Source organism: Talpa europaea (genome assembly GCF_964194135.1).
Source record: "Talpa europaea genome assembly, chromosome: 2".
Taxonomy (NCBI): Eukaryota; Metazoa; Chordata; class Mammalia; order Eulipotyphla; family Talpidae; genus Talpa; species Talpa europaea.
The window spans coordinates 11,998,029-12,025,848 of record NC_140068.1 but is presented as its reverse complement, the minus strand read 5'-3'; the positions used below and the strand labels follow the sequence as shown (position 1 = coordinate 12,025,848).

The 27,820-nt window shown below is 42.0% G+C and overlaps 1 protein-coding gene across 1 annotated transcript; it reads right to left on the bottom strand.

Moving 5' to 3' along the window:
- Positions 1 to 267: 267 nt before the first annotated feature.
- On the bottom strand, positions 268 to 27,820 carry KATNA1 (katanin catalytic subunit A1; the record flags this gene model as incomplete). Its single annotated transcript, XM_084228844.1, has 10 exons — positions 268 to 466; positions 2,125 to 2,251; positions 2,532 to 2,666; positions 5,197 to 5,323; positions 13,052 to 13,210; positions 15,206 to 15,311; positions 16,423 to 16,544; positions 20,184 to 20,364; positions 26,177 to 26,334; positions 27,659 to 27,820. 10 exons carry the CDS (start codon positions 27,818 to 27,820, stop codon positions 268 to 270), a joined length of 1,476 nt encoding a protein of 491 aa, XP_084084970.1.

The following is a 27,820-nucleotide window of genomic DNA, read 5'->3' as shown; positions in this document are numbered from 1 at the left end:
GTGCATATGGAGACAGTTTTCCTGGCTAAGTGACAGCATTTGTGTTGCGACATTTGTGGTCAGTGAAAAAAAAAATAGGTAATGTTGAAGCAATACAATATGCTTGGCAGCTTTGAAAAATTGCCTTTATTCAGAATCATAAGGGTTTTAAAAAAATCTTACCATTATGAAAGTTTAAAAAAATATAGCACTCGGTGCAATGAAATACTACATTTAATTATTATCCAAACACTTAAGGCAGGTTTCTCACAGCTTATGTGTGAGAATTTAGCATGATCCAAACTCAAATATCCATTTCTCATATCTTTCAATGTCTGCGGCTGATACTGACTTGGAAACCTTTTTTAAAGCCATTTCAAAATCTTCCATAGTTGTAGGCATGTGCATTTCTTCTCTAGAAAGATTTCGGATTTCTTCTGGGGTCAAACCTTCAATACGCCTTCTCATTGCCATCAAGGATGCATCCCTAGTTTTTAAATTAAAACAAAACAAAACAGTGATATTCTGAATGAAAACCTATGAAAAAATTATTTTTTTTCAGGGTATGTTGTAACATTCTGTAATTATGATCTTATGGCATATATTTAAGTAAGAATGCACAGAATCTTGTATCAGTATCAAGAACATTCCGAGTTTCTTTTTGGCAGTTAATTCTGTGATGGAATAAGGATGCTATTCAATTCAAGTAATGGATATTGAGCATGAAGTCCAAGAAAAAGTGAAAGGATAAAATGAAGAAACCAGTAAATGAACTTCATCATAAGTGTCCAATAAAATAAAGACTAGTGTCAGAGACAGGAGAAAACCAGTTAGCTAGAAAATTAAGTATCTTCTACATGTGTAGGAAAAGTTAAATGATCAATATAGTTCTCTCCTTTCCCATTTTTGTATTTAGTGCTTTTTTAAAAAAAAAGATGAAACCAGGGGCCTCCCTGGTGGTGCAAGGGGTTGAGACACAACCTATGGGTCAATCTGCAGCCACTGCAGCGTGAGTTCGATCCCCGGCCAGGGAGCTGCCCACATGGCACAGCAGACCTCTCCTGTCTCGCCTGCTGTTCCCCTCAGCAGTGTATTTCAGTCAGTCTATCTGTTCTGCTCCCCACTCTGTCTCTGGTGAATCCTCTCACCCCCCACACCTCTGGCCTGTACCCCAGTTCTTGTATGCATAAATAAATAAATCTTAAAAAAAATAAATTTAAAAACAAAAAAGATGAAAGCAGATTCAAGAACCTATTTCCTTTCACCAAGTTTCATCCTGAAGAGCCACCACTGACAGAAAGGCGCCTCCTACACAGGTATTACGGGGCCTTAGCATCATCGCCGCACAGGAGGTGAGGTGACGAGGAGCCAGTGCAGTCATCACCATGCTAAGCACGTCTGAGCTAATACTCAGATTAGGACAAAAGGGAATTCAATCAACTAAACTGAAGATATTCTTTTTCCTGTTACTGCTGTTCCCCACACATTTAGGACACCTCCCTGAAAATGAGGTGGTATTCTTGGGTTTGACAAACAAATTCATTTCACAATTATATTTACATTTCACAATTACAACATAACAGTAAATTGAACAAATGTATCAACAGCTTTTTTAGACAATTAATTTTCTATTTTTCACCATTTGTTCCCGTATTAGCTTGCTGGACTTGCAGGTTTCAGATGAACTGTAGACTCTTCCTTTTTTTTTGTTTTTGTGCAGAAGAACTGGGGTATAGGCCAGAGGTTTAGAGGGAAGGGGGGATGAGGATTCACCAGGGACAGAGTGGGGAGCAGAACAGGTGGACTTACTGAAATACAATAATTCACTGCTAAGGGGAACCGTGGGAAAGACAGGAGAGGTCTGCTGCACCATGTGGGCTAGCTCTCTGGCTGGGATGAACTCATGCCATGGTGGTGATATCACTGAGACTTAACCCCTAAACCACGAGGGAGGCACCTGCAGACTCTTCACTGACGTGAAAGATACCCAAATATCTTACAGCACCTGTAAGCAACTTAATACCAAAACTTGTGTCTCTAACTATGGATGATAATGTAGGTCTTTATTCATCTAAATTCAGCGTAAAACTTCTTAATAGTACCATATACCCTCAAAAACTTCTATACTCCCAAAGTAGTTCTTACCTGCACACATTGGTAATATCTGCACCTGAATAACCTTCCATATTTTCTGCTATTCTTGCAAGGTCAACATCATCAGCCAATTCCAGCTCACGAAGACTTATCCGTAATAGCTCCTCTCTGCCTTTTGCTAATGGTAGAAACAAATTTTAAAATATAAAGTGTATTATTTCTTCTCAAGTCTATTTCGTATAAGAAATTGTTCTCCAATTCTTAGAGCTCATTTACATAAAAATTTAAGAGTCATCTCACTAAATCACCTAGTATCACAGCTTTCAGGCTCTAAATACAGCCAAACCAATTAGTATAAGGAAATATTACCTATATTTGTTTCTTAAATGAAAATTAATACCAAAAGTCAAAATCTCTAAGCTAACATGAGCTTTTCAACAAAAGTCAACTGAAGATACCTGATGGTAATGGAATATAGATTCTTTTTTCAAGACGTCGTCTTAAAGCCTCATCTATATCCCATGGAAAATTAGTAGCTGCCAGAACCATAACCATTTTGGAAGGGTCATCATTTTCAGAAGCACCTCCAACACCTAAAAGAAGGATAAAGAGAGAGTAAAAAGCTATTAAGTTGAACTGTAACAAGTAAAGCTCAGCTACTCAAAGATCATCAAATATTTATCAGTACAATAAGACAAAGTAGCGTAACTGTCACATCTCCTTATGACTTAGAAAGCTAGCTAGAGGGTCCTCCCTGGTGGCACAGGTTTTTTTTTAAAAAGATTTATTTATTTATGCATACAAGAGCTGGGGTACAGGCCAGAGGTGTGGGGGGTGAGAGGATTCACCAGAAACAGTTGGGAACAGAACAGGCAGACTGACTGAAATACACTGCTGAGGGGAGCAGCAGGTTTGACAGGGGAGGTCTGCTGCGCCATGTGGGTTGCTCCTTGGCAGGCCAGGGATAGAACTCATGCTGCAGAGGCTGCGGACTGCTTCATAGTGGGGTGCTTAACCCCTTGCGTGGTGGCACAGGTTTTAAAGTCTCAGCACTATCAAGCTATCGCCAGCCACTGTGGCACAAGTTTGATCCCTGGCCAACAGCCTAACCCACACAGCACAGCAGACCTCTCCTTGTCTCGCCTTCTGTTCCCCTCAGCAGTGTATTTTAGTAGATCTACCTGTTTTGAGTTATTTTTTTAAGATTTATTTATTTATGCACACAAGAGCTGGGGTGTAGGCCAGAGGTGCGGGAAGTAAGAGGATTCACCAGAGACCGAGTAGGGAGCAGAACAGACAGATTGACAGAAATACAATGCTGAGGGTAGCAGTGGGTGAGACAGGAGAGGTCTGCTGTGCCATGTGGGTCAGCTCCCTGGCTGGGATCCAACTCGAGCTTTAGTGGCAGCTGATAGCTTCAAAGTGCTGAGACTTAACCACTTGCGTCACCAGGGAGCCCCGTATCTGTCTGTTCTGCTCCCTACTCTGTCTCTGATGAATCCTCTTACTCCCTGCACCTCTGGCCTACACCCCAGTTCTTGTATGCATAAATAAAAATAAATCTTTAAAAAAAAAAAAAGAGGGCATCCCTGGTGGCGCAAGGGGTTAAGCACTGCACTATGAAGCAATCCACAGCCTCTGCAGCACGAGTTCAATCCCCGGCTGGCCAGAGAGAAACCCACATGGCGCAGCAAAACTCTCCTGCCTGGCCCACTGCTCCCCTCAGCAGTGTATTTCAGTCAGTCTGCCTGTTCTGTTCCCCACTTTGTCTCTGGTGAGTCCTCTCACCCCCCGCATCTCTGGCCTGTACCCCAGTGCTTGTATACATAAATAAATCTTGAAAAAAAAAAAAAAAAAGCTAGCTAGCTGGTACACAGGTGAACTTGTCCATGGAAAGTGAATTCTTGTATTATATAAAAAATTTGACTCAGGGCCTCCCCATTGGCGCAGACGTTGAGCGCTGGGTTGTGCAGCTACCCGCAGCCTCTGCAGCGCCAGTTCGATCCCCGGCTGCCAGGCGAGGGTCCCACATGGCGCGCAGACCTCTCCTGCCACCCACTGCTCCCCTCAGCAGTGTATTTCGTCAGTCTGCCTGTTCTGCTCCCCGCTCTGGCTCTGGTGAATACTCTCGCCCTCCCGCGCTTCTGACTGTACCCAGTACTTGCATAAACAAACAAATCTTTAAAAAAATTTTTTTTGACTCAATAAAGTTAATCAAAAGACCAGCTCACCTCAACTACATACAATTTTTAAAAGTTTAAGATGGTTCGGGGCCTCCCCAGTGGCGCAGCGGTTGAGCGCTGGGTTGCAAAGCTGCCTGCAGCCTCTGCAGTGCCGGTTCGATCCCCGGCTGCTCCCCGGCCACCGGAGGAGGGTCCCACATGGCGCGCAGACCTCTCCAGCTGCCCGCTGCTCCCCTCAGCAGTGTACTTCGGTCCTTCTGCCTGCTCTGCTCCCCGCTCTGGCTCTGGTGAATTCTCTCACCCTCCCGCGCTTCTGACTGTACCCAGTGCTTGTATAAATAAAAAATTTTAAAAAAAAGAGTTTAAAAAAAAAAAAAGTTTAAGATAACCGGTTCAAAAGCAGTCATATCCCCGGGCCTTCCCGGTGGCGCAGCGGTTGAGCGCTGGGTTGCAAGGCTGCCCGCGGCCTCTGCAGCGCCGGTTCAATTCCCGGCTGCTCCCCGGCCACCGGAGGAGGGTCCCGCATGGCGCGCAGACCTCTCCTGCCGCCTGCTGCTCCCCTCAGCAGTGTACTTCGGTCCTTCTGCCTGCTCTGCTCCCTGCTCTGGCTCTGGTGAATTCTCTCGCCCTCCCGTGCTTCTGACTGTACCCAGTGCATGAACAAATAAATAAATAAATCTTTAAAAAAAAATAAAAGTTATATCCCTCTCTAAGGCAAATTTAATCTGCATTTATTTCACTTCATGACAAAACACAATATCCATGTAAAAATAATATATGCCCCAAGGAAGCCATCATTTCCAGCATGACACCAAGGTGAGTGTACACTATCCACTGCCATCAGCTCCAGGACCTACTCACCAGCCCCCTCTAGTCATCTGGAATCTGTGGGTTAGTTTATGAGTAGAGCTCAGTTAATTACACACATGTACACACATACCATCCATTTGAACCAGCAGCTCAGCTTTCACCCTTCTGCTTGCTTCATGCTCTTCAGAAGTCCCTCTGCGACTACAAATGGAATCTATCTCATCAATAAATATGGTTGCTGGAGAATAAAATCGAGCCTAAAGGAAGAAACCATGCAATACCAGGTTTTTATTTCATTTAAAAATAAGCTATAGTTTCACCGTTAGAAAACAGCAGAGTAGCCTCCCACAATGTATATCTCTTTCTAAAATTGGGGAGAGGGTAGAATTGAAACAGCTTCTAATCTAGACTTACATGTACTTAAATATTACATGGCAATTCTGCGTACCCTTCAATGCTATAGTATATACATACATATGCACCCACATTTGAGTGATATAAATACAGAATTATTCTGTATACTATATAAACATAGGTAACTGGTGGAAAAACTATTGATAAGTGTCCTAACATTCTAGAAAAAAATTCACTTAAGAGAACCATTACCTTAAATAAAATGACAAATTCCCTCTAAGAAATTCTACTTGCCATTCTTTTTTCATTTGACTAATAAAAGACTATTCTTCCCTTTCTTAAGTAGTTAATTAGGAGAGTCAATTTATATGATACAAGTTCTTTTTTGAGATAAAATTCACATAACATAAAATTTGCCATTTAATCTATTTTAAAATATAAGAACTCTTCCAGACTTAATACATATTCTCACTGTTGTATAACCATCACCACTATCAAATTCCAGAAAGTCACCCCAAAAATATTACCAAAAATATTACCCCACAAAAGATAATCCATATTTCTTTCCCTCTAGCTCCTGGCAACTACTAATCTATTTTCTCTTTTTATGAATTTGCCTAATTAAGACATTTCAAATAAATGGCATTGTAGAGTATGTGGCCTTTTATGTCCTGCTTCACTCACCATGATGTTTTCAAAGTCCACCTATGTTGTGGCATTATAGTTCATTCCTTTTTACAGCTGATTAGTATCACCAAAGCCTATTTTTGTACCTTAAGTACATTCCTTCCTCAAACCAAAGAATAGGGAAAACTGAGCCATTAAAATAATGGATCTGTAGTGTTAACTTGACCATTTAATAGTTGTGTATGACTCATCAGTATTACCATTCTCTTAAGGAGACTAAAGTGGTAATTTATTACAGTAACTAACAAAGTTTATTGTTAATTATTAAAAAATATCTAAAATTATATAATGACTGAACAGAAAAAGTGCACTTAAATGAGGACAAATTTTTCAAAACAGAGTTTGAATGAACAAACAGCATTTTATTTTATTTTTTTCCCCCCAGTAGTGATTTTTTTTTAAATTAATTAATTTATTTATACAAGCACTGGGTACAGTCAGAAGCGCAGGAGGGTGAGAGAATTCACCAGAGCCAGAGCGGGGAACAGAACAGGCAGACTGATGAAGAAATACACTGCTGAGCAGAGCAGCGGGCACAGCAGGAGAGGTCTGCACACCATGTGGGACCCTCGCCGGTGGCCGGGGATTGAACCGGCGCTGCAGAGGCTGCGGGCAGCTTCGCAGCCCAGCGCTCAACCACTGAGCCACCAGGGGAGGCCCGAACAAACAGCATTTTAAAAGCTTTTTCTACAAAGTGAAAGTCCACAAAAGGTGTGGACAAGTGAGCCTCATAGACTTGAACATGTAGTTGAACTGGGTTTATTTTACCATGCTTTTGGGTGATGAAGTTATCATTCTCTTAAGAGGCCATAAACTGTGTTGAAAGCACTGGGCCTCCAAGGTATACATTAAGTTTTAGTCTGTTTGCTTAGAAAATCCTAATATTTTCACCTCACTTTTTGCTGCAGTTGGGAATTTGAATTCTAAACATGTATTCCCTCCCACAGGGATAATTTCATTTTAAATAAGGGATCCTTACTTAGATTTTAAGTACTATGTATAAAAACTTTTGCACTTTGTTTTCAAGAAATGGACAGAGGGAAAGCAAAAAATGGACACAGGGAAGGAATGAGGGGAAAAAAAGCATCTAGGAAAAATTCTCAATCAAAATTCTAGCCAGAAATGGACTACCAACAGAGAACCTACTCTACAGTAACAAAAATTAAGTTTCAATCTGTTTGTTGCCACAACGGGTATACACTATAGGACTGCTTGTTCCCAAACCTGCCGATGTTTAGAGAGCCTGCCACAGAGCCCATGAAGGTGGCACATACACAACTGGCGTGGATAACCCAGCAAGTGTGAAAGGCTTTGCAGCAGACACCAATTGCCTGCCTGCACAACATCTCCGCCTTCATCTGGAAGAGAAGTCCTCTTTTTCATTCACAAATCATCCATTTTTTATTCTCATTCTACTACTTTGCGAGAAGTCAACATTATTGGGATCCCTGAGGTATGATATAGGCCTGGCCAATCAGAGCACGCCAGATGTCTGATCAAAATGATGGGTCCAAGACGCAGCATGTAACTCAAAATGGGTCACACATTAATCCCTGGAAGTGAGCTACTTTCTTTGGGATTACCATGAGGAAATAAAAAAACAAGGCTGAAACCCGGGATAGCTATATCTTAGTCACCAAATAGACTTTAGGGCCTGCCTAAAGTCAAAGCCAATTCAGAGATAGGGAGAGCTAAACGTCAGAATCATTCCTGAGAACATCTGAATTGCTGAACTGCTGCCAGGCCTAAAAATCTAAAATGTACTTTCAAGACCACAAGGAGAGGGCCTCCCCGGTGGCGCAGCAGTTGAGCGCTGGGTTGCGAAGCTGCCTGCGGCCTCTGCGGCACCGGTTCGATCCCCAGCTGCTCCCCGGCCACCAGAGGAGGGTCCCACATGGCACGCAGACCTCTCCTGCCACCCGCTGCTCCCCTCAGCAGTGTCCTTCGGTCCTTCTGCCTGCTCTGCTCCCCGCTCTGGCTCTGGTGAATTCTCTCACCCTCCCGCGCTTCTGACTGTACCCAGTGCATGTATAAGCAAACAAACAAACAAATAAATAAATAAAAAAAAAAAAAAAAAAAAAAAAGACCACAAGGAGATACTCTCATACCTGTGTGAATGGCGAAATATGGAAAAGACCAGAAGCCACAAGTGTTAGGAGCAAAAGGAAGCTCCTACACTGCTGGTGGGAATACAAACTGGTCCAGCCCTATGGGAAGCAGTCTGGAGGTGTGTCAAAACATTAAACATGGGGCCTCCCCCGCGGCGCAGCGGTTGAGTGCTGGGTTGCGGAGCTGCCCACGGCCTCTGCGGTGCCGGTTCGATCCCTGGCTGCTCCCCGGCCACCGGAGAAGGGTCCCGCATGGTGCGCGGACCTCTCCTGCCGCCTGCTGCTCCCCTCAGCAGTGTACTTCGGCCCTTCTGCCTGCTCTGCTCCCCGCTCTGGCTCTGGTGAATTCTCTCACCCTCCCCCCGCGCTTCTGACTGTACCAATTGCATGTATAAACAAAACAAACAAATAAATAAATAAATAAATAAACATGCCTCTTTAAAAAAAAATTAAAAAACAAAAAAACAAAAACATTAAACATGGATCTGACACTCAACCCAGAATTCCACTCTTGGGGATCTATCCAAAAAAATTAAAAAACACTAATCTGAAAGGAAAGCTGTACTTCCATGTTTTTTGTAGCACTATTTACTATAGCTAAATTATGGAAACAACCTAAGTGCCCCAGAACAGATTAGTGGATCAAGAAGATGTGGTACAGGCGTGACAGATCTCTCCTGCCGCGTCTGCTGCTCCCCTCAGCAGTGTATTTCATCGGTCTGCCTGACCTGTTCCCCGCTCTGGCTCTGGTGAATTTTCTTACCCTCCTGCGCTTCTGACTGTACCCAGTACCTGTATAAATAAATAAATAAATCTTTAAAAAAAAAAAAAAAAAGATGTGGTACATATGCACAATGGACTACTACTCAGCAATTAAAAAAGATAAATTTGGGCCTCCCTGGCGGTGCAAGGGGTTAAGACACAACCTATGAAGCTATCGGCAGCCACTGCAGCAAGAGGTCGATCTCCGGCTGACCAGGGAGCTACCCACATGGCACAGCAGACCTCTCCTGACTTGCTCACTGTTCCCCTCAGCAGTGTATTTCAGTCAATCTGCCTGTTCTGCAACTCCCTCTGTCTCTGGTGAATCTTCTCACCCCCATCCTCTTCCCACACACACCGCTGGCCTGTACCCCAGTTCTTGTATACATAAATAAATAAATCTTTAAAAAAAAAAGATAAACTCATGTCATTTGTGCACTATGAGTAGTATTCCATGGATGGAGCTTGAAAGGATAATGCTAAGTGAAAGAAGTCAGAAGGAGAAAAAACAAGTATCAGATAGTGTCACTAATACGTCGAATATAAAGTAACTAAACTGTCAGATAAAGACAAGCTGAAAACTAATCCTTGACAGCTGACTACACACCTGAAGTACCAAGAATGAGAGGGGGCAGGGGAGGGATAAGAACAAAGAGGGAAGGAAGCACAATGGTCTGTGGGTGAGTGGGTAGTTAGTGCACTACCATGGTAATACCTGATGGGGGCACCCCAACATTACCTCAGTTAAAAATAAACTAAAACCTAACTTCTGAAAATTCCCAATATGTGACCCAGTATACTATTCTGAAAGTTTCTGACAATACAACATTCACACAGTTAAGTTTTTATATGTGTTTGTTTCCATGTCATATGAAAAATCCCAGATGGATCTTTCTAAGAGGTCTTATTTATAATCTAGGTCTTGAAGCATGCTCACTATCACAGATTCTGGGGAGGGGTGTGCACAGGAGAAAGGTGATCATATGCAATCTATAGATGAGTCAAAAGGAAGCTATGAAAGGCAGTACGATGTTACTTCTTGAGAAAAGTCCACATGATGGGGCCTCCCTGGTGGTGCAAGGGGTTAAGCACCGCTCTATGAAGCAATTCACAGCCTCTGCAGCGCGAGTTCGATCCCCGGCCAGCCAGGGAGCAACCCACATGGCGCAGCAGACCTCTCCTGTCTCGCCTGCTGTTCCCCTCAGCAGCGTATTTCAGTCAGTCTGCCTGTTCTCCTCCCCACTCTGTCTCTGGTGAATCTTCTCACCCACCCCACCCCCCCGCATCTCTGGCCTGTACCTCAGCTCTTGTATGCATAAATAAATAAATCTTAAAAAAAATTAAAAAAAAAAAAGTCCACATGATGACCAGGGGAAAAAAAAAGAAAGAAAAATCAAACTGATTTCAAATATGAGTCTTTTTTTTTTTTTAATTGTCCTTTTTTTTTTTTTTCTCAAAGATTTATTTATCTCTTTATACAAGCACTGGGGATAGTCAGAAGCGCAGGAGGGTGAGAGTATTCACCAGAGCCAGAGCGGGGAGCAGAGCAGGCAGAAGGACCGAAGTACACTGCTGAGGGGAGCAGCGGGCGGCAGGAGAGGTCTGAGAGCCCTGTGGGACCCTCCTCCGGTGGCCGGGGAGCAGCCGGGGATCGAACCAGCGCTGCAGAGGCTGCGGGCAGCTTCGCAACCCAGCGCTCAACCGCTGCGCCACCGGGGAGGCCCTCAAATATGAGTCTTAACTGAAAGTCATAAAGGTAGCTGCAGACTGTAGGCACTAGTTTGTGAGGGAGCCACTGCTCAGGGGGACAGCTGGAATAGCCCATTCCAGGTGAGGAGGGGCTTACTGAATGATAGGAAGTGGTCCCTAACAATGCCAGGGAGCAGTAAAAAATAAGCTGTTTTTACACTTTCATAAACCTGACTTCAAAAAAATAATGCAAGGGCCTCCCTGGTGGTGCAGGGGTTAAGTCACAACCTATGAAGCTGTCCGCAGCTACTACAGCACTAGTTCGACCCCCGACCAGTGAGCAACCCACATGGCGCAGCAGACCTCTCCTGACTCACCCACTGCTTCCCTCAGCAGTGTATTTCACTCAGTCTGCCTGTTCTGTTCCCCACTCTGTCTCTGGTGAATCCTCTCACCGCCCCCCATACTTCTTACCTGTACCCCAGTTCTTGTACACATAAATTTTTTTTAAATAATGCAAATTAACACTTAAGAGGCTTCCCCTCACAGAAAATGGTCAGTTTTCTTGAATATAAAATACTACATACACTAGAAAATATAGCAAGTAATTCTTAAATACTAACACCTAATACCTATGAGTCGGGCTCTGTATTAAGCAATTTATATGTACTGGCTTGTTTCATCCTCTGAGCATCACAGAGGTAGATTCCATATTGTCGTCCTCTTATAAAGCAGCTGAGTATCAGGGGCCTCCTGGTGGCCTAAGGGTTCAGTCTCAGCACTATCACCTCAATGGTCTGAGTTCAATCCCTGGCCTGGGAGCTAACCCACATATGGCACAGCGGACCTCTTCTGTCTTGCCTGTTGCTCCCCTTAGCAGTGTCTTTCAGTAAATCCACCTATGCTGCTCCCCACTCTGTCTCTGGTGAATTCTCTTACTCCCCATACCTCTGGCCGATGCCCCAGTTCTATGCAAAAAGTAAATAAATCTTCAAAAAAAAAATAACTGAGGATCAGGAGAAGGAGGTACTGGTTCCCAATCAGCAGCTGGGTAAGACAGAGGTGGGATATGAACCCAGACCATCCAACGCTGATGGTCACTCTAGCCACTCTATTTAGCTTACTTTTTTTTTTTTTTTAAGATTTACTTTATTTATGCATATGCAACAAGAGCTGGAGTGTAGGCCAGAGGTGCAGGTGGGTGGGGGGCAGTGAGAGGATTCACCAGAGACAGAGTGGGGAACAGAATAGGTGGACTGACTGAAACACAATGCTAAGGGGGCTAAGATAGTAGAGGTCTGTTGCATCATGTGGGTTAGCTCCCTGGCTGGGGATCGAACTCGTGCTGCAGTGGCTTCCGACAGCTTTATAAAGCTTAGACTTAACTCCTTGTGCCACTGCGCCTATTTAGCTTACATTTTTAAAAGGCTGTTATTCTGGAATACCAGGAATATATTTTTTCCCCTGATGAAAAGGGTAAACTAATTTTTCAAAATGATCAAAGAGGTTCTCCATTAGATTCTGGGGTGGTATGGACTATTAATAAACTGTTGAGAACTTGCCCAAATTTGCGTCCTGTCTTACGACTTATCAAAGTTAAATGAGAAAGAAAATGGGAACTGAAACAGGAAGAAGCCATTACAGAAAATGGATAATCTGAAATCTTAATTACAAATTCTATTTGTTTGTGTCATTTGGTTTATTCCGTGGCTACGAAGATCTAGTATATTAGCACAGTCACCTAAGGTTTTGTTCACTATGATGAAGAGCAAGTATGTCACTATCTATAAAATAAGCACTAACCCTGCCCTAATGCATGTTAAGTACACTCTTTCTTAAAGGAGGCAAGGCTGAAACAGTGAAGCTTAGAAAAGTCTGAAGTCTAAATAGCAGCTGAGTTCAATCCAAACATTCCACCAGAACTTATCATTTGTCCTACTGATACTCAGATTAGTGGAGCTGGAAGAAGGAAAAAGAAACTCAAAGAAAGAAGGAACTTAAGCCAAAAACTGGGTCATTAAATGTGGGGTATTTGGTATAGTAAATGGACTGGAGGTGATCTAGTTCCACTTAGTCGTCCTTATGTTACTGTTATTTCCCATGTAATGACTAAGTCCACGGATATAAAAACATAATTTCAAATTCCCACGGCAAAGTAGTTGCAGATCCCATAACATGCACATGCCCATAAGCACAGAGATGGCTCCTCCAGAGGAAAGGAGACAAAACGCGTTGTTCATGTTAGTAAAGGATGCCAGCTTTAAGGGATAGCAATCACACTCTGGGCACAAAGGCTTCCTGCTGAGTGACACACTGGAGATAGCTACAACTCACTTTCTCCCATTTTAGAGGTAAAGAATCACTAAAGCTGTCTCAGACATTCACCATTTCGAACAGAAGACGAACAAGCTTCTCAGACTCTCCCCTGTATTTGGAAGTCAGTGTTGATGAAGAGACATTGAAGAATGTTGTCTTGCATTCTGTAGCTACTGCTTTAGCAAGGAGGGTCTTGCCTGTGCCAGGTGGGCCAACCATCAACACTCCCTGTTGGGAATATAACAGTGTGAGCAAAGGACTGATCCACCATTTTTCTCATTCACAAGAATTTCATCCCTAAGTATCAAATTTCAACTAACATAAAATTTTAAGGGCAATAAAAAGACAAATAAATAGGAGGATACTTCATCACAAATTTACTTTCTCCATGATAAGGTAAGGTAATCATACTATTAAAAATTTAGAACTCAGGGCCTCCCTGGTGGCAAAAGGGGTTAAGACGCAACCTGGGAAGCTGTCCGTAGCCACTGCAGCACGAGTTCAATCCCCAGCCAGGGAGCTGCCCACATGGCACAGCAGACCTCTCCTGACTCGCCTGCTGCTCCCCTCAGCAGTGTATTTCAGTCAATCTGCCTGTTCTTCTTCTCCCCACTCTGTTTCTGGTGAATCCGCTCATCCCCCACACCTCTGGCCTGAGCCCCAGTTCTTGCAAGAATAAAGTTTTTTAAAAAAAAATTTAGAACTCAGAGATGAGAAAAAGCAAATATAATCAATAATATAATACCATACCCTAACACATTAACATTAATATCTCAACGTATTTCCTGCTAGTCTCTTTGGTCAAACAAATCAGCTATTTATTCATTTATATTTTACACAGATAATTCATTATTTTTGTGTCTTGCCTACCACTTAACATATTAAGAATTTTTAAAAATAGTAGTGCAGAGTTAACTATTAGAAAATTTTCCAAGGAAGCCTTTTAAAGTCTCTTTTCAGGGCCTCCCCGGTGGCGCAGTGGTTGAGCGCTGGGTTGCGAAGCTGCTGGCAGCCTCTGCAGCACCTGTTCAATCCCCAGCCACCGGGCGAGGGTCCCACATGGCACAAAGACCTCTCCTACCGCACACTGCTCCCATCAGCAGTGTACTTCGTCAGTCTGCCTGTTCTGCTCTCTGTTCTGGCTCTGGTGAATTCTCTCACCCTCCCGTGCTTCTGACTGTACCCAGTGCTTGTATAAATAAATAAATAAATCTTTTAAAAAATAAAAAGTCTCTTTTCAGATCAGCCCACAGCATTAAATAAAGCACTCATTAGATGCAAATTATGTCTCATTTTTTTTTTTAGGATTTATTTTTTTTTATTTATGCATACAGGAACTGGGGTGTAGGCCAGAGGTGTGGTGGGTGAGAGGATTCACCAAAGGCAGAGTGGGGAGCAGAACAGGCAGATCTATTGAAATACACAGCTAAGGGGAGCAAAGCAGTGCACGAGACAGGAGAGGTCTGCTGCACCTTATGTGTATTAGCTCCCTGGCTGGGTATTGAACTCATGCTGCAGTGGCTGGTGATAGCTGAATAGCACTGAGACTTAACCCCTGCACCACCAGGGAGGCCTCTACTGTTTATTTCTTTATTTTTTTAATATTTATTTATTTATTTATACAAGCACTGGGCACAGTCAGAAGCGCGGGAGGGTGAGAGAATCCACCAGAGCCAGAGCGGGGAACAGAACAGGCAGACTGATGAAATACACTGCTGAGGGGAGCAGCGGATGCAGCAGGAGAGGTCAGCACGCATGTGGGACCCTCGCCGGTGGCCAGGGATCGAACTGGCGCTGCAGAGACTGCAGGCAGCTTCGCAGCCCAGCGCTCAACCGCTGTGCCACCAGGGGAGGCCCTGTATTGTGTATTTTTTAAGAACAATTCCAAGAAATACAGGATACAATTTCTACAATATAGCATATAAAATGGAGTATTTCTGCATCGGTGACTAGTTCATACTTGCAAATGCAAGGTCATTCCAAATCGGCTGTGTGTCCAGTTTTCCAAGGGCCACACCACACTTATTTCTCATTCTGGGAACCTTGCAATAGCTTTTGGTCAAAACAAAATTCTAAACAATATAACCAACACTTTTTAATTTAAAATTTTCTTTACCTACTCTTCTTTTTCCCTTCACTTTCCCCAATACAAATAAATACTGGCTTTCTACTGTAATGTACCTGCCATTCCCTTTTACAATGTCATAACAATAATAAACTTACCTTCCATGGTCTCCTAATGCCCTTAAAGAATTCTGGCATCCACATTGGTAATACCACGGCTTCTTTAAGCAACTTTTTAGCTTCTACTAAATCTGCAATATCATCCCTGAAAGAGAAGATAATTTATCAGCAATCTCTTCCATTAAATAATTAACTCTAAGCGGTCACTTTTGAGAACCACTGGTGGTAGCACCTGATTCCATATTGCTTAGCTTTTGCCTAGGCACTAATGAACTAGCACACTACAATGAGGCCACCACACCATTTTCTAAATTAAGAGTACCAGCTGTATCTTCAGTTCTTGGCATTAATGATTTTCAGCCTGGCAAATGAGAACACAAGTTACAGGCCCACTCCTAAGTATTATCATACCATTTCAGCTCATCTTAAATTCCTGCTCAAAAGATGTTCATTTCATATTTAGAAAGAATGAGGCCACTAAAAAAAACAAAACAAAAAAAAAACCCACTAGGAAAGAAAATGGTACTAAGCACAGATGAATACAAAACTGTTGCTTTGCCCACAAGCCTATGAAGAGGTAGATCCAAGGTTAGAGTATCACAGAGACTGCCACGTAGTCCCACAAGCACAACTCCTATGACTGGGACAGGAGGCATTTTTTAATGAAAATACATATTCACCGTCTAAAAAGCAAATACCAGAAAACATTTTTAAAATATGCCCAAAACCACACTTAAAAATTAAAGGTTTTGACAAAAACCAGTAACTTAACTACCAGACTTTGTGGAAAAGTCAGTTTTTATAACTCAATGTAGTATGTTATAGTTCTTTGATATTATTATTAAAGTTAATAATCTATTAAAGATAATATTAATAAAGTTAAGAACCACTGCTCTAAGTAATAGGAAATAATAGCAACATCACTGGATAAACCTACAGATAAGCAACACATATACATAAAAATCATTGCCTTTTCACCATTAGAGGATGTCCCCAAAAGAAGATGAAATTTCTGTGCTCTTATCCCTGTATATATAATTTTTTAAAATTTAATGAACTATTTTATTAGATGAAATAAGTTCAGGCCAAAACTTGGTACAGCCTGAAAAAAATCAAGTTTTGCTATCATGTGTCAAGCTCACAATGCATGTCCTTGTGGACAAATCTTCAGTGTGTGCCTATATTTGCTCCATTTTCTATTCCCAAAAAGCACCATCAAGCACCCAATTATTGTATTTTGTTGTGATGCAACTTACCATCGAACATTGGGATTCTGAGAAATTATATCTCTTTCCAAAGCTTCTACTAAATCCTTATCATATCCAGTACTATCAAATTTATTTGTCTCTGGTTCTGTAACTGCAGCAGGTGATTTGTTCTGTATTGGAAGGAAAAAAACAAAAGTTTCTGATTGATTAAAAAATTATATTTTGTTCCATTGAGTCGTAAACAAAGACTGGACAGACTTATGATATTTTTGTAAAAGCTAGTATAAGGGGTCTCTCTGGTGGCACAAGCGGTTAAGAGGCAGCCTCTGAACCTATCGGCAGACACTGCAGCACAAGTTCCATCTTTGGCCAGGGAGGTGACCCACATAGTGCAGCAGACCTCTCCTGACTCGCCTGCTGCTCCCCTGAGCAGTACACTGCAGTCATTCTGCCTGTTCTGTTCCCCACTCTGTCTCTGGTGAATCCTCTCACCCCCTGCCACACCTCTGGCCTGTACCCCACTTCTTGTATGCATAAATAAAAAAAAAATCTTAAAAAAGAAGCTAGTATAAAAGTACAAGTAAAAGGACAGAAGCAAAGACTAAATCATCCTTCTATGTCAACATTATTTTCATACGCAATTTTTTTTAAAAAGATTTATTTATTTATTTATACAAGCACTGGGTACAGTCAGAAGCGCGGGAGGGTGAGAGAATTCACCAGAGCCAGAGAGGGGAACAGAACAGGCAGACTGACGAAATACACCGCTGAGGGGAGCAGTGGGCGCGGCAGGAGAGGTCTGCAGGCCATGTGGGACCTTCACCGGTGGCTGGCGCTGCAGATGCTGCGGGCAGCTTTGCAGCCTAGCGCTCAACTACTGCGCCACCAGGGGAGGCCCTTCATACTCAAGTTTTTATTTTTACATAAAAATAAGACCAAAGTTTCTAAACTAAAAATGATTAAATACAAGAATTGGCTAGAATAAAAAAAATACTGAGAGTAACTTGGGGTCACTAGTGATTGTCAGATATGTCTGACATTTATCTTGAGGCATTATAGGTAAGGTTAAAGACAGATGGTTCATTTAACTAAGAGTATAGCTCTATCTTTAACCTCCTTCTGGATCTTCCTCAACCAATGCCCCTGAAACATGCCTTTGCATAATTCCAAGCCCTCTCCTACGGAGACTTCTTCCCATCTTCTGTGATGACAATCATTAGGGCTATAGTTCCTAAAAGTTCCAGGGTACAAGGGCAAACTCACAGGGCACTGCAGGCTGTTAATTTTTGAGGGCAACACAACAGTATCTGCTGCTCAGTGAAAGACCAGCTTGCGTTAGCTCAGTCTCTACACTTAAGACTGTTGTTTTCCTTTCAATAATGCCATGTTTTTCTGAAGCTGGATTTTTGGGTTTTATTTTGGCAGTTGCTGTGCTAGAAGACAAAACTCAATACAGAAGAAGGACGAGAGTGGAATGTCCACTACGACTCCCAGGTTTGATAGTCTGCAGTGCCCAATAGGTATTGTTAGGACACACATAGAATAGACCAATACCTCTCACCATGCACAAAAATCAACTCAAAATGGATAAAAGAACTGGACATAAGGGGCCTCCCCGGTGGCGCAACAGTTGAGAACAGGGTTGCGAAGCTGTCTGCAGCCTCTGTAGCACTGGTTCGATCCCCAGCTGCTCCCCAGCCACCAGAGGAGGGTCCCACATGGCACGCAGACCTCTCCTGCCGCCCGCTGCTCCCCTCAGCAGTGTACTTCGGTCATTCTGCCTGCTTTGCTCCCCGCTCTGGCTCTGGTGAATTCTCTCACCCTCCTGCGCTTCTGACTGTACCCAGTGCTTGTATAAATAAATAAATGAATCTTAAAAAAAAAAGAACTGGACATAAGACCTGAACCTATAAAATATATATGAGAAAATATAGGTAAAACACTACAAGACATACATTGCAATAACATCTTAAAGACTCATCACCCAAAGCAAAGAAAGTCAAGGAAAAGATAAACACCTGGGATTACATCAAACTGAAAAGCTTCTGCACAGCAAAAGAGACAATAACCAAAACAGAGAGATACCCCACTGATAGGGAAAAAATCTTTGTACCCCATTCAACTGATAAGGGACTGATCACAAAGATATACAAAAAATCACACAACTCAACAAAAACAAAATAAACAATCCAGTCAAGAAATGGGCAGAAGAACTTAAAAGACATTTCTCCAAAGAGGAAATGCAAATGGCCAACAGGCATATGAAAAAATGTTCAACTTCCCTTATAATCCGGGAAATGCAAATCAAAACCACAATGAGATACCAACTTACACCAGTAAGAATGGCACATATCAAAAAAAACAGCAACAACAAATGTTGGCGAGGATGTGGTGAACATGCTTAAAACAAATTAAAAAACAGAAAACTTGACGAAGTAACAGAAGACCCAAATTAATCCAATCCAACACATATTAAGTTAAACTTCTGAAAACTCTTTAAAGACAAAGAAAAAACTGAAAACAATTTTGAACTGTCATAGAATTAACTGATTCAGGCAGGAATCACTGGTTGCTAAAACAAATAGGTGAAATTTTGATGAGAAACAGGATATTTACAGAATCTTCCCACAAATTATAATAAAGGGGAAAAGAGTATCTTTTCACTGGACAGACCCAGCAGACACCACCCTAAATAATCTAATTTATTAAGAGCACTGGAACAAATAAACACCCTGTGCACTGGGAAGAACAAGACCTTACTTCAGTGGGATTTTTGCCCCAAAAACATTTTTGATCTACTCGTGAGAGTATATCAGACAAATCCAAGTTGAGGGGCATACTACAAAATAACTGGCCAGTATTCTTCAAAAACATCAGGCCAAAAAAGATAAAGGCTAAGGAAATGTTCACATTAAAAGAGACTAAAGAAGCATGATTAAATGCAATGCTAGGATTCTATACTGGATCCTAGCATGGGAGAAAAGTTACAAATTATTTTATTGGGTAACTGCTAAACTTTATGAAGATCTACTGATTTAGTTATACTACTGTATCAATATAAAATTCATGGTTTTAAAAATTACATTTTGTTTACGTAAATGAATGACAGGAAAAACACTCTGAAATATTAAGGGTAAAAGGGCATGACAGCTACAACTTCTCTTAATGCTACAGGGGGGAAAAAGTATACAAAGAACAAATGATAAAGCAAAAGAGGCAAAATACTAATAACTGGTAAACCTGGGTAAGACTATCTGGTTCCTTTTACCATTCCAGTAATTTGTTGAAATTATATAGATAGAAAGTTAAAAAAAAAAAATACTTGTTGAGGGCCTCCCCGGTGGCGCAGCGGTTGAGCCCTGGGCTGCGAAGCTGCCCACGGCCTCTGCGGCGCCAGTTCGATCCCCGGCTGCTCCCGGGCCACCGGAGGAGGGTCCCACATGGCGCGCAGACCTCTCCAGCCGCCCGCTGCTCCCCTTAGCAGTGTACTTCGGTCCTTCTGCCTGCTCTGCTCCCCACTCTGGCTCTGGTGAATTCTCTCACCCTCCCGCACTTCTGACTGTACCCAGTGCTTGTATAAACAAAACAACAAACAAATAAATAAATAAATAAAACATGCCTCTATTAAAAAAAATAAATAAAAAAAAAATACTTGTTGAATAGAAAGTTGGAAAATGCTAGGCTAGGTGGAGTGTGACTGAGGTTTTACTATAGTCTGGCAGTTTTAACGACCATGTTAAAATTTGTACACGCTTCATTTTTAAGGTTAATAAGTAACTTTTTCAGATATGAACATCAGCAGCATTTACCTTTTCCTCTCTTCCTTTATTCTGTTCTTTCTTTTCCCGACAACGAACAGCTTTCCCTCTGTCATTGTGCAGGTTGTGTGCAGATGGACGGTGAACTCTGACAGTCGTACCTGGACGGTTACCGTGTGGTTTAGGGTCACTGTACTGAGAGGACTGGCGCTTCCTAGGTCCTGGTGAGGGTCTAACCAAATAAAAGATCATCAAAATAATAATCAGCTCCTGAATTAATCCAAATATATATGAACACACACAATGTCTAAGGTTAATAACTATGAACTACAGAAGTCAAGGGAATAATTACATACAAATAGGACTGAATAAACTTAAGATCACTGAAATTAAACATCTAACACTTAAATCTGACACAGCTATCTGTCATGATTTAATGAGGGGAATGGAATGCAGTATGGTTATATGGTAGAAATAATGGAAGGCAAATGACCATCTTTTCTCCTTTGAAAGGAAATAACTTGCACAGCAAGGATGAATATCTGATTCTCAGAAATTGAAAAGGGAGCAAGAAAAAGAATTTTATCAAAAGAATCCAAATATAGCATAGGTGTAGCATTCACATTTATCTATTGGCATATGCACAATCTGGAACCATTAAGAATGTATCATAGTTCTCACCTTCCCATTAAAAATACTGATATAAGCACTAGCTGTGATTACAAGAACTGAGTGTTGGGCCTCCCCTGGTGGCGCAGTGGTTGAGCGCTGGGCTGAGAAGCTGCTTGCAGCTTCTGCAGCGCAGGTTCAATCCCTGACCACTGATGAGGGTCCCACATGGTCCGACAGACCTCTCCTGCCGCACCCACTGCTCCCCTCAGCAGTGTATTTTGTCAGCCTGCCTGTTCTGTTCCCGCTCTGGCTCTGGTAAATTCTCTCACCCTCCCGCGCTTCTGACTGTACCCAGTGCTTCAAAAAAAAAAAAAAAAAAAAGTTAAAAATTAATTAATTAAATCTTTTTTTTTTTTTTTTGTGGGACCCTCACCGGTGGCCGGGGATCAAACTGGTGCTGCAGAGGCTGTGGGCAGCCTCGCAACCTAGCGCTCAACTGCTGCACCACCAGGGGAGGCCCAATTAATTAAATCTTTAAAAGAAAAAAGGACAGTCCTAGATGTGGGATTTGGGAGCTCAATAAAAGTCAAAGCATTGTAAACGTGCAAGGGATGGCGGGGGTTCAATTTTGGATTTAGAAACTTGGCTAGCTAAGTGGAAATATTCCTTTAAAATACAGATTTTCCAGGAACTCCCTGGTGGTGCTAGGGATTAAGATGCAACCTATGAAGCTACCCACAGCCACTGCATTACAGGTTTGATTCCCCAGTCAGGGAGCTACCCACATGGCACAGCAGACCTCTCCTGACTCGCCCGCTGCTCCCCTCAGAAGGGTATTTCAGTCAGTCTGCCTATTCTGTTCCCCACTCTGCCTCTCTGGTGAATCCTCTCATCCCCCCACCCCATCATCTCTGGCCTGTACCCCAGTTCTTCTATGCATAAATAATAAATCTTTTTTAAAAAAATACATATTTTCCCTTATTAGAAAAATTTAAAAAAACATGAAATACAATAAAGTATACGGAATTTTTCAATATCACCTGTAACCCTACTATCCAGCTAACTAAACATCTTAGTAGATTTTCTTACAGTTGCCTTTCATTTAACCAAAATGGGGACATTATACAGATACACTCATTTTTCTCTAAATTATATCATGAGGGATTATTACCTGTATCTTTTCTTGTATTATCACCTTAATGACTGGATATTGATCACATAAAAATGAGCCACACTACATCACTTCTTAACAGTAGCTATTCATTCATCCAAAAAAAAATCTGTATACTATACAGACACTACTCTATACATTAGATTTAAAAAAATGCATGGGGGACCTTCAGTGAGGAAATACATCAGCACAACTAAACACTGTCTAGAAAAATAAGGAAGAGTAAGGGGCAACAGGACGATGGTGGAGGGGTATTTTAGGCACAGTTATCAGACAGTCCTTCTGAGGTGACATATTAAGTAAAGACCTAAATGAATGACAGAAAAAGTCATCAAATATTTGAGGTGAAGGGCAGGGAAGTGCAATGAAATGGGGCATGTGTGAGTGGACTTAAGTAGGCTGAGGGAGAGAGTTTTAAGAACTTAATAGAGGTAGTGAGGAGCCACATCTCAGGGTGCTGAAGGGCAGATGAAAGCTTTGGGTTTTATGCTGTGAGATGAGAAGATATTTGAGGGGCAATCAAATTTAAAAAACATTTTAAAAGAATCATATCTAATAGCTTTTTTAAAAAAATATTTTATTTATTAATGCATACAAGAACTGGGGCACAGGCCAGAGGTGCGGGTGTGTGTGCGCATATGTGTGTGTGAGAGGATTCACCAGAGACAGACTGGGGAGCAGAACAGGCAGACTGATTGAAATACACTGAGGAGGGTGGCAGTGGGCAAGGCAGGAGAGGTCTGTTGCGCCATGTGGGTAGCTCCCTGGCCAGGATTGAACTCATGCTGCAGTGGCTGGGAACAGCCACTGGTTGTGTCCGAATCCCTTGCACCACCAGGGTGGCCCTCTATTAGCTTTTTTTTTTTTTTGAACAGAGGCATGTTTTATTTATTTATTTATTTGTTTGTTCGTTTGTTTTGTTTATACATGCACTGGGTACAGTCAGAAGCGCGGGAGGGTGAGAGAATTCACCAGAGCCAGAGCGGGGAGCAGAGCAGGCAGAAGGACCGAAGCACACTGCTGAGGGGAGCAGTGGGCAGCAGGAGAGGTCTGCGCGCCATGTGGGACCCTCCTCTGGTGGCCGGGTAGCAGCCGGGAATCGAACCGGCGCTGCAGAGGCTGCAGGCAGCTTTGCAACCCAGTGCTCAACCGCTGCGCCACCGGGGAGGCCCCCTCTATTAGCTTTTAAGCAATTTCTAATCTTTCCTCTGAAAGACTTCAATGAACCTCCTTACACAATCATTTTTATGTACTGCTCTAGAAGAGAATAATGGACTAGTCCAACCTATTCTTTATTTTTTTTAAGATTTATTTATTTATGCATACAAGAGCTGGGGTATAGGCGAGAGGTGGGGGTGGTGAGAGGACTCACCAGAGACAGAGTGGGGAGCAGAACACGCAGACTGACTGAAATATACTGCTGATGGGAACAGGAGAGGTCTGCTGTGCCATGTGGGTCACCTCCTACATAGGACTGAACTGGTGTTGCAGTAGCTGAGGATTGCTTCATAATGCTGACGCTTAACCCCCTGCATCACTAGGGAGGCCCCCAACCTATTCTTTTAAATGGGGCTAAAATTTAAGTGATTACTAGGTTAGAATTATCACAGAGTTGGAAAAAAGAATAAGCTCTCTCAAGCATGAGTACAAATAAAAATTAATAGAAAATTTAAGAGTTTGGAGGAATGTCCAAATGAGAAAGCAAGTAAATTTCAGAAAGAAACAGAAAGATGCAGTGATAAAGTCAAAGAGTAGAACTTTTAAGGTAACAGTAATCCAGGGTATTTAAAATCAGAAACAGAACAAGTAAGAAGCAAGAAGAAGAAAGCAAGAAGCAGCAAGAAGGGACACTTATCAGAGAATTTAGAGCTCATCACTATAGAATTTTTAAGATGAAAAGACTCATCTAATTCCATTTCCCATCATCCCAAAGAAAGAATTCTCTTGGCCCTGCTTGTTTCATTGAGATAACCAAACTATTCATCGAATTTGAAATAAACTGAATTTTCACTGGGCATCTCCTCATTGGAGAGTTCTTAACAACAACTGAGAGAGGAATTAAAGGGCTCTTATGAACTGAATGTTTGTGAGCCCCCAAATTCCTTTTTTTTAAATATTTATTTATGAATACACGAACTGAGGTACAGGCCAGAGGTGTGGGGAGTGAGAGGATTCACCAGAGACAGAGTGGGGAACAGAACAGGCAGACTGACTGAAATACCCTGCTGAGGGGAGCAGTGGGCGAGGCAGGAGAGGTTTGCTGCACCATGTGGGTAGCTCCCTGGCTGGGGCTCAAACTCATGCTGCAGTGGCTGTGGACAGCTTCATAGGTTGCGTCTTAACCCCTTGAGCCACCAGGGAGGCCCTCAAATTCTTTAGATTAAATTCCTAACCCCTAATACGACTCTCTGGAGTAAGGAAGTAACTATAAGGTCAAAGGATGGGGCCCTAACCCAGAAGGAATAGTGTCCCAGCAAGCTTGCTGGCTGTCTCCATCAGGTGAGACACAGACAGAAGGCAACAGAAAAGGCCCTTACCAGGACCTGGACTGGCCAGCACCTTGAGACTTTAGTTCCAGAACTGTAAGAAATAAATTTATGTTGTCTGAGCTCCCAGCCTATACTGTTTTGTTATGGCAGCATAAGCAGACTAATACAAGACCAAGTGGTGATTCTCCAAGAGAGAAGAAAAGAGAAAGTGAATAAAAATATACTAAGAGTTAAGAAAACATGCATTGAAACTAAGTATTACTGGTTCCTTAGAGCATTTCTGCCAATAAATCTTTCACTAATTATTCATTTGCTACACCAGGTAATAGGAAGTCAGGGGTAAATGCCACAGAAAAACCTAAAATTAAGAACATTTTATCTTTTTTTCTGTTAAAGAATATTTTTCAAATTTAGCAGTTTTAGCTTGACAAACACTTTAGAACCACTGGTTCAGTCTAACTCTCTCAATATATGTATGAAATACCTGAGACTTGGATTACACAATTGTCCCAAACTACAGACTGTGGTTAACATAGAAACAGAATTTAGTTATTTCAATTCCGAGCCCCATGCTCAATAAGATATCATTATCTCCACTACTTTAAGTTCATTCATGAAAGAATATTTTTTTAAAGAATCAGACCTTTTTATGAAAAAAAAAAAAATTTTTTTTTGTTTATAAAGATTTATTTATTTATAAAAGAACTGGGGTACAGGGCCTCCCCGGTGGCGCAGCGGTTGAGCGCTGGGTTGCGAAGCTGCCCGCAGCCTCTGCGGCGCTGGTTCGATCCCTGGCTGCTCCCCGGCCACCAGAGGAGGGTCCCACATGGCGCGCAGACCTCTCCTGCCGCCCGCTGCTCCCCTCAGCTGTGTACTTCGGTCCTTCTGCCTGCTCTGCTCCCCGCTCTGGCTCTGGTGAATTCTCTCACCCTCCCGCGCTTCTGACTGTACCCAGTGCATGTATAAACAAAACAAACAAACAAACAAACAAATAAATAAATAACATGCCTCTATTAAAAAAAAAAAAAAAAGAACTGGGGTACAAGTCAGAGGCGCGGGAGGGTGAGAGAATTCACCAGAGAGAGTGGGGAGCAGAACAGGCAGACAGACCGAAGACACTGCTGAAGGGAGCAGCGGGCAAGGCAGGAGAGGTCTGTTGCAGCATGTGGGTTTCTCTCTGGCCAGCAGGAATCGAACCTGCACTGAAGAAGCTGCGGACAGCTTCACAGTGCAGCGCTCAACCTGCTGCACCACTGGGGAGGCCCATGAAAGAATATTTTTGACTCACTTGCACATAAATTTAAGTTTTGTATTTTTTTAAGTTCCTTTTTTTTTTTAAAGATTTATTTATTTATTTCTATAAGCACTGAGTACAGTCAGAAGCGCGGGAGGGTGAGAGAATTCACCAGAGCCAGAGGGGAGAGCAGAGCAGGCAGAGTGACTAAGTACACTGCTGAGGGGAGCAGCGGGCGGCAGGAGAGGTCTGCGCGCCATGTGGGACCCTCGCCGGTGGCCGGGTATGGAACCGGCGCTGCAGAGGCTGCGGGCAGCTTCGCAGCCCAGAGCTCAACCGCTGTGCCACCGGGGAGGCCCAAATTTAAGTTTCTGAATCAGTCATAGAGTCACATGATATACAATTTTAGAGTTATAAAAGGCATTCAACAACAACAAAAAACCTTCCCATCCTGTCTCTCAGTCACCCAGTTCTCCTAGATATTACTAATGCTGTCAGTTTCCTGTGCTAATTTGTTTCGTCAAAGGGCTCCACTTACCTTCGTTCAACAGGCACAGGCAATGACCAGACCTCTCCCTCCGAAGCTGGAAGCTCATGTTGTGCAGCTTTCAGTGGTGTGCTGTCAAGTTTAAAGCTCTCTAATGTTTTCATGATATCCTTAACATGTTTAGCTTCCACATTTATTTCCTGCCAAACCTGGTTTCAAAGGAGAACAGAGCTCTTTAAACTTCTCTGAGTAATAAATCAATGCCAAGATTAAACTAGGGCTATTAAACATCTCTATTGTTAGAAACCTCTGTTTTGACAGCAAATCTCAAAAAACCAAAATATTCAAGATTTTATTACTGGTTCATTAATTCTTTGTTTTCAATTGCAAAATTAATTCTATAAAATGAATTAAATATTCTGGCCAGTTAATACATGTAACTGACTATAATCCGTATTCAACCTGCGTAACAACTGAAGTAGGCTGAAACTTTAAAGTTTCAAAAGATAATACTTTCCCAAGCTTTGCTTTATCACTTTTATGCCTTAAAAAAAGCAATATTCACTGAATTTTAAAAATTATAAAAGTTGGTAATGTTTTGCTTTAAGTATTTTGCAAACAAGCTTATTAGACTTTTAAAATAAAGGGATCTGGCCTAAGAACAAAAAGTCTTAAAAGTCTTTTAGGGTAAATTTAAGAGTCCTTAAAATAATATTTTCCCCTCTGGTAAGGGATATAAAAGATAAGCAAAGGCAGTTTTAGGGAAAGAAGTTCAAAGAGGATCATTTTCTCTTTTAAGGACAAATATAAAATACTATCAAAAAGCAGTTCAAATGGATAGGTGGAGGAGTAAGGGTGGTTTCGTGGTGGGAAATGATGGTGATCACACCTAAGGGCAGAAATCCAGTATTATGAAAACACAAACAAGGATGTAAAATGATGTGCCATTAAAAACAAACCCCCCAGCAATTCAGTAGCATATGAGGGATAATATTCTACCAAGAAGGCAATTCAAAAAGACTATTAATTCCTATAACATTTGTTTCCTCTGTGACACAGATGAGTCATTATAAATGCCACATTCGACTGAACTTATTCACAGTTTTCACTTGTAAATTCCTATTGGTCCTCTGGGACTAAAGTTGCTCAAATGGGGGTCAAACATGGTCTTCTTTATACTGTCCCATAAGGAATACAGTACCAGCAACATTCTGATGTCATATGCAACAATGGCTTAATAAAGTCAGCTCTCATTTTACCAGATGAAAATGTAACTGAAATACAAATTTTTAAAATCACTACTTTTTTCCTAATCTATTAGGACCCAACAATTAGAATAATTGAATAGAACTCAGAATACTGATGATGGTAAATAAAAACTACCACTAATATGAGTAAATCAAGTTTTACATAACAAGATATACAAATTCTGGTAACCAGACATTCTCAGTGTAACTGCAAAATGCACTCACAATCTATTCAAATCTTCTGAGTACTTACACCATTAAAACACACAGCAGTCATGATTCTCACCTGTTGCCATTTCTGCTGAAGGTACGTGTCTTTGACTGAGTATAGGTATTTGTTCATTTGGTCAAGCACACCCTGATAATAGACCATCGCAGAGTCATAGTTTCCCAGCAACGCATATTCACGAGCCAATTTTACATTCTCACTGATCATAAGAAGACTCAT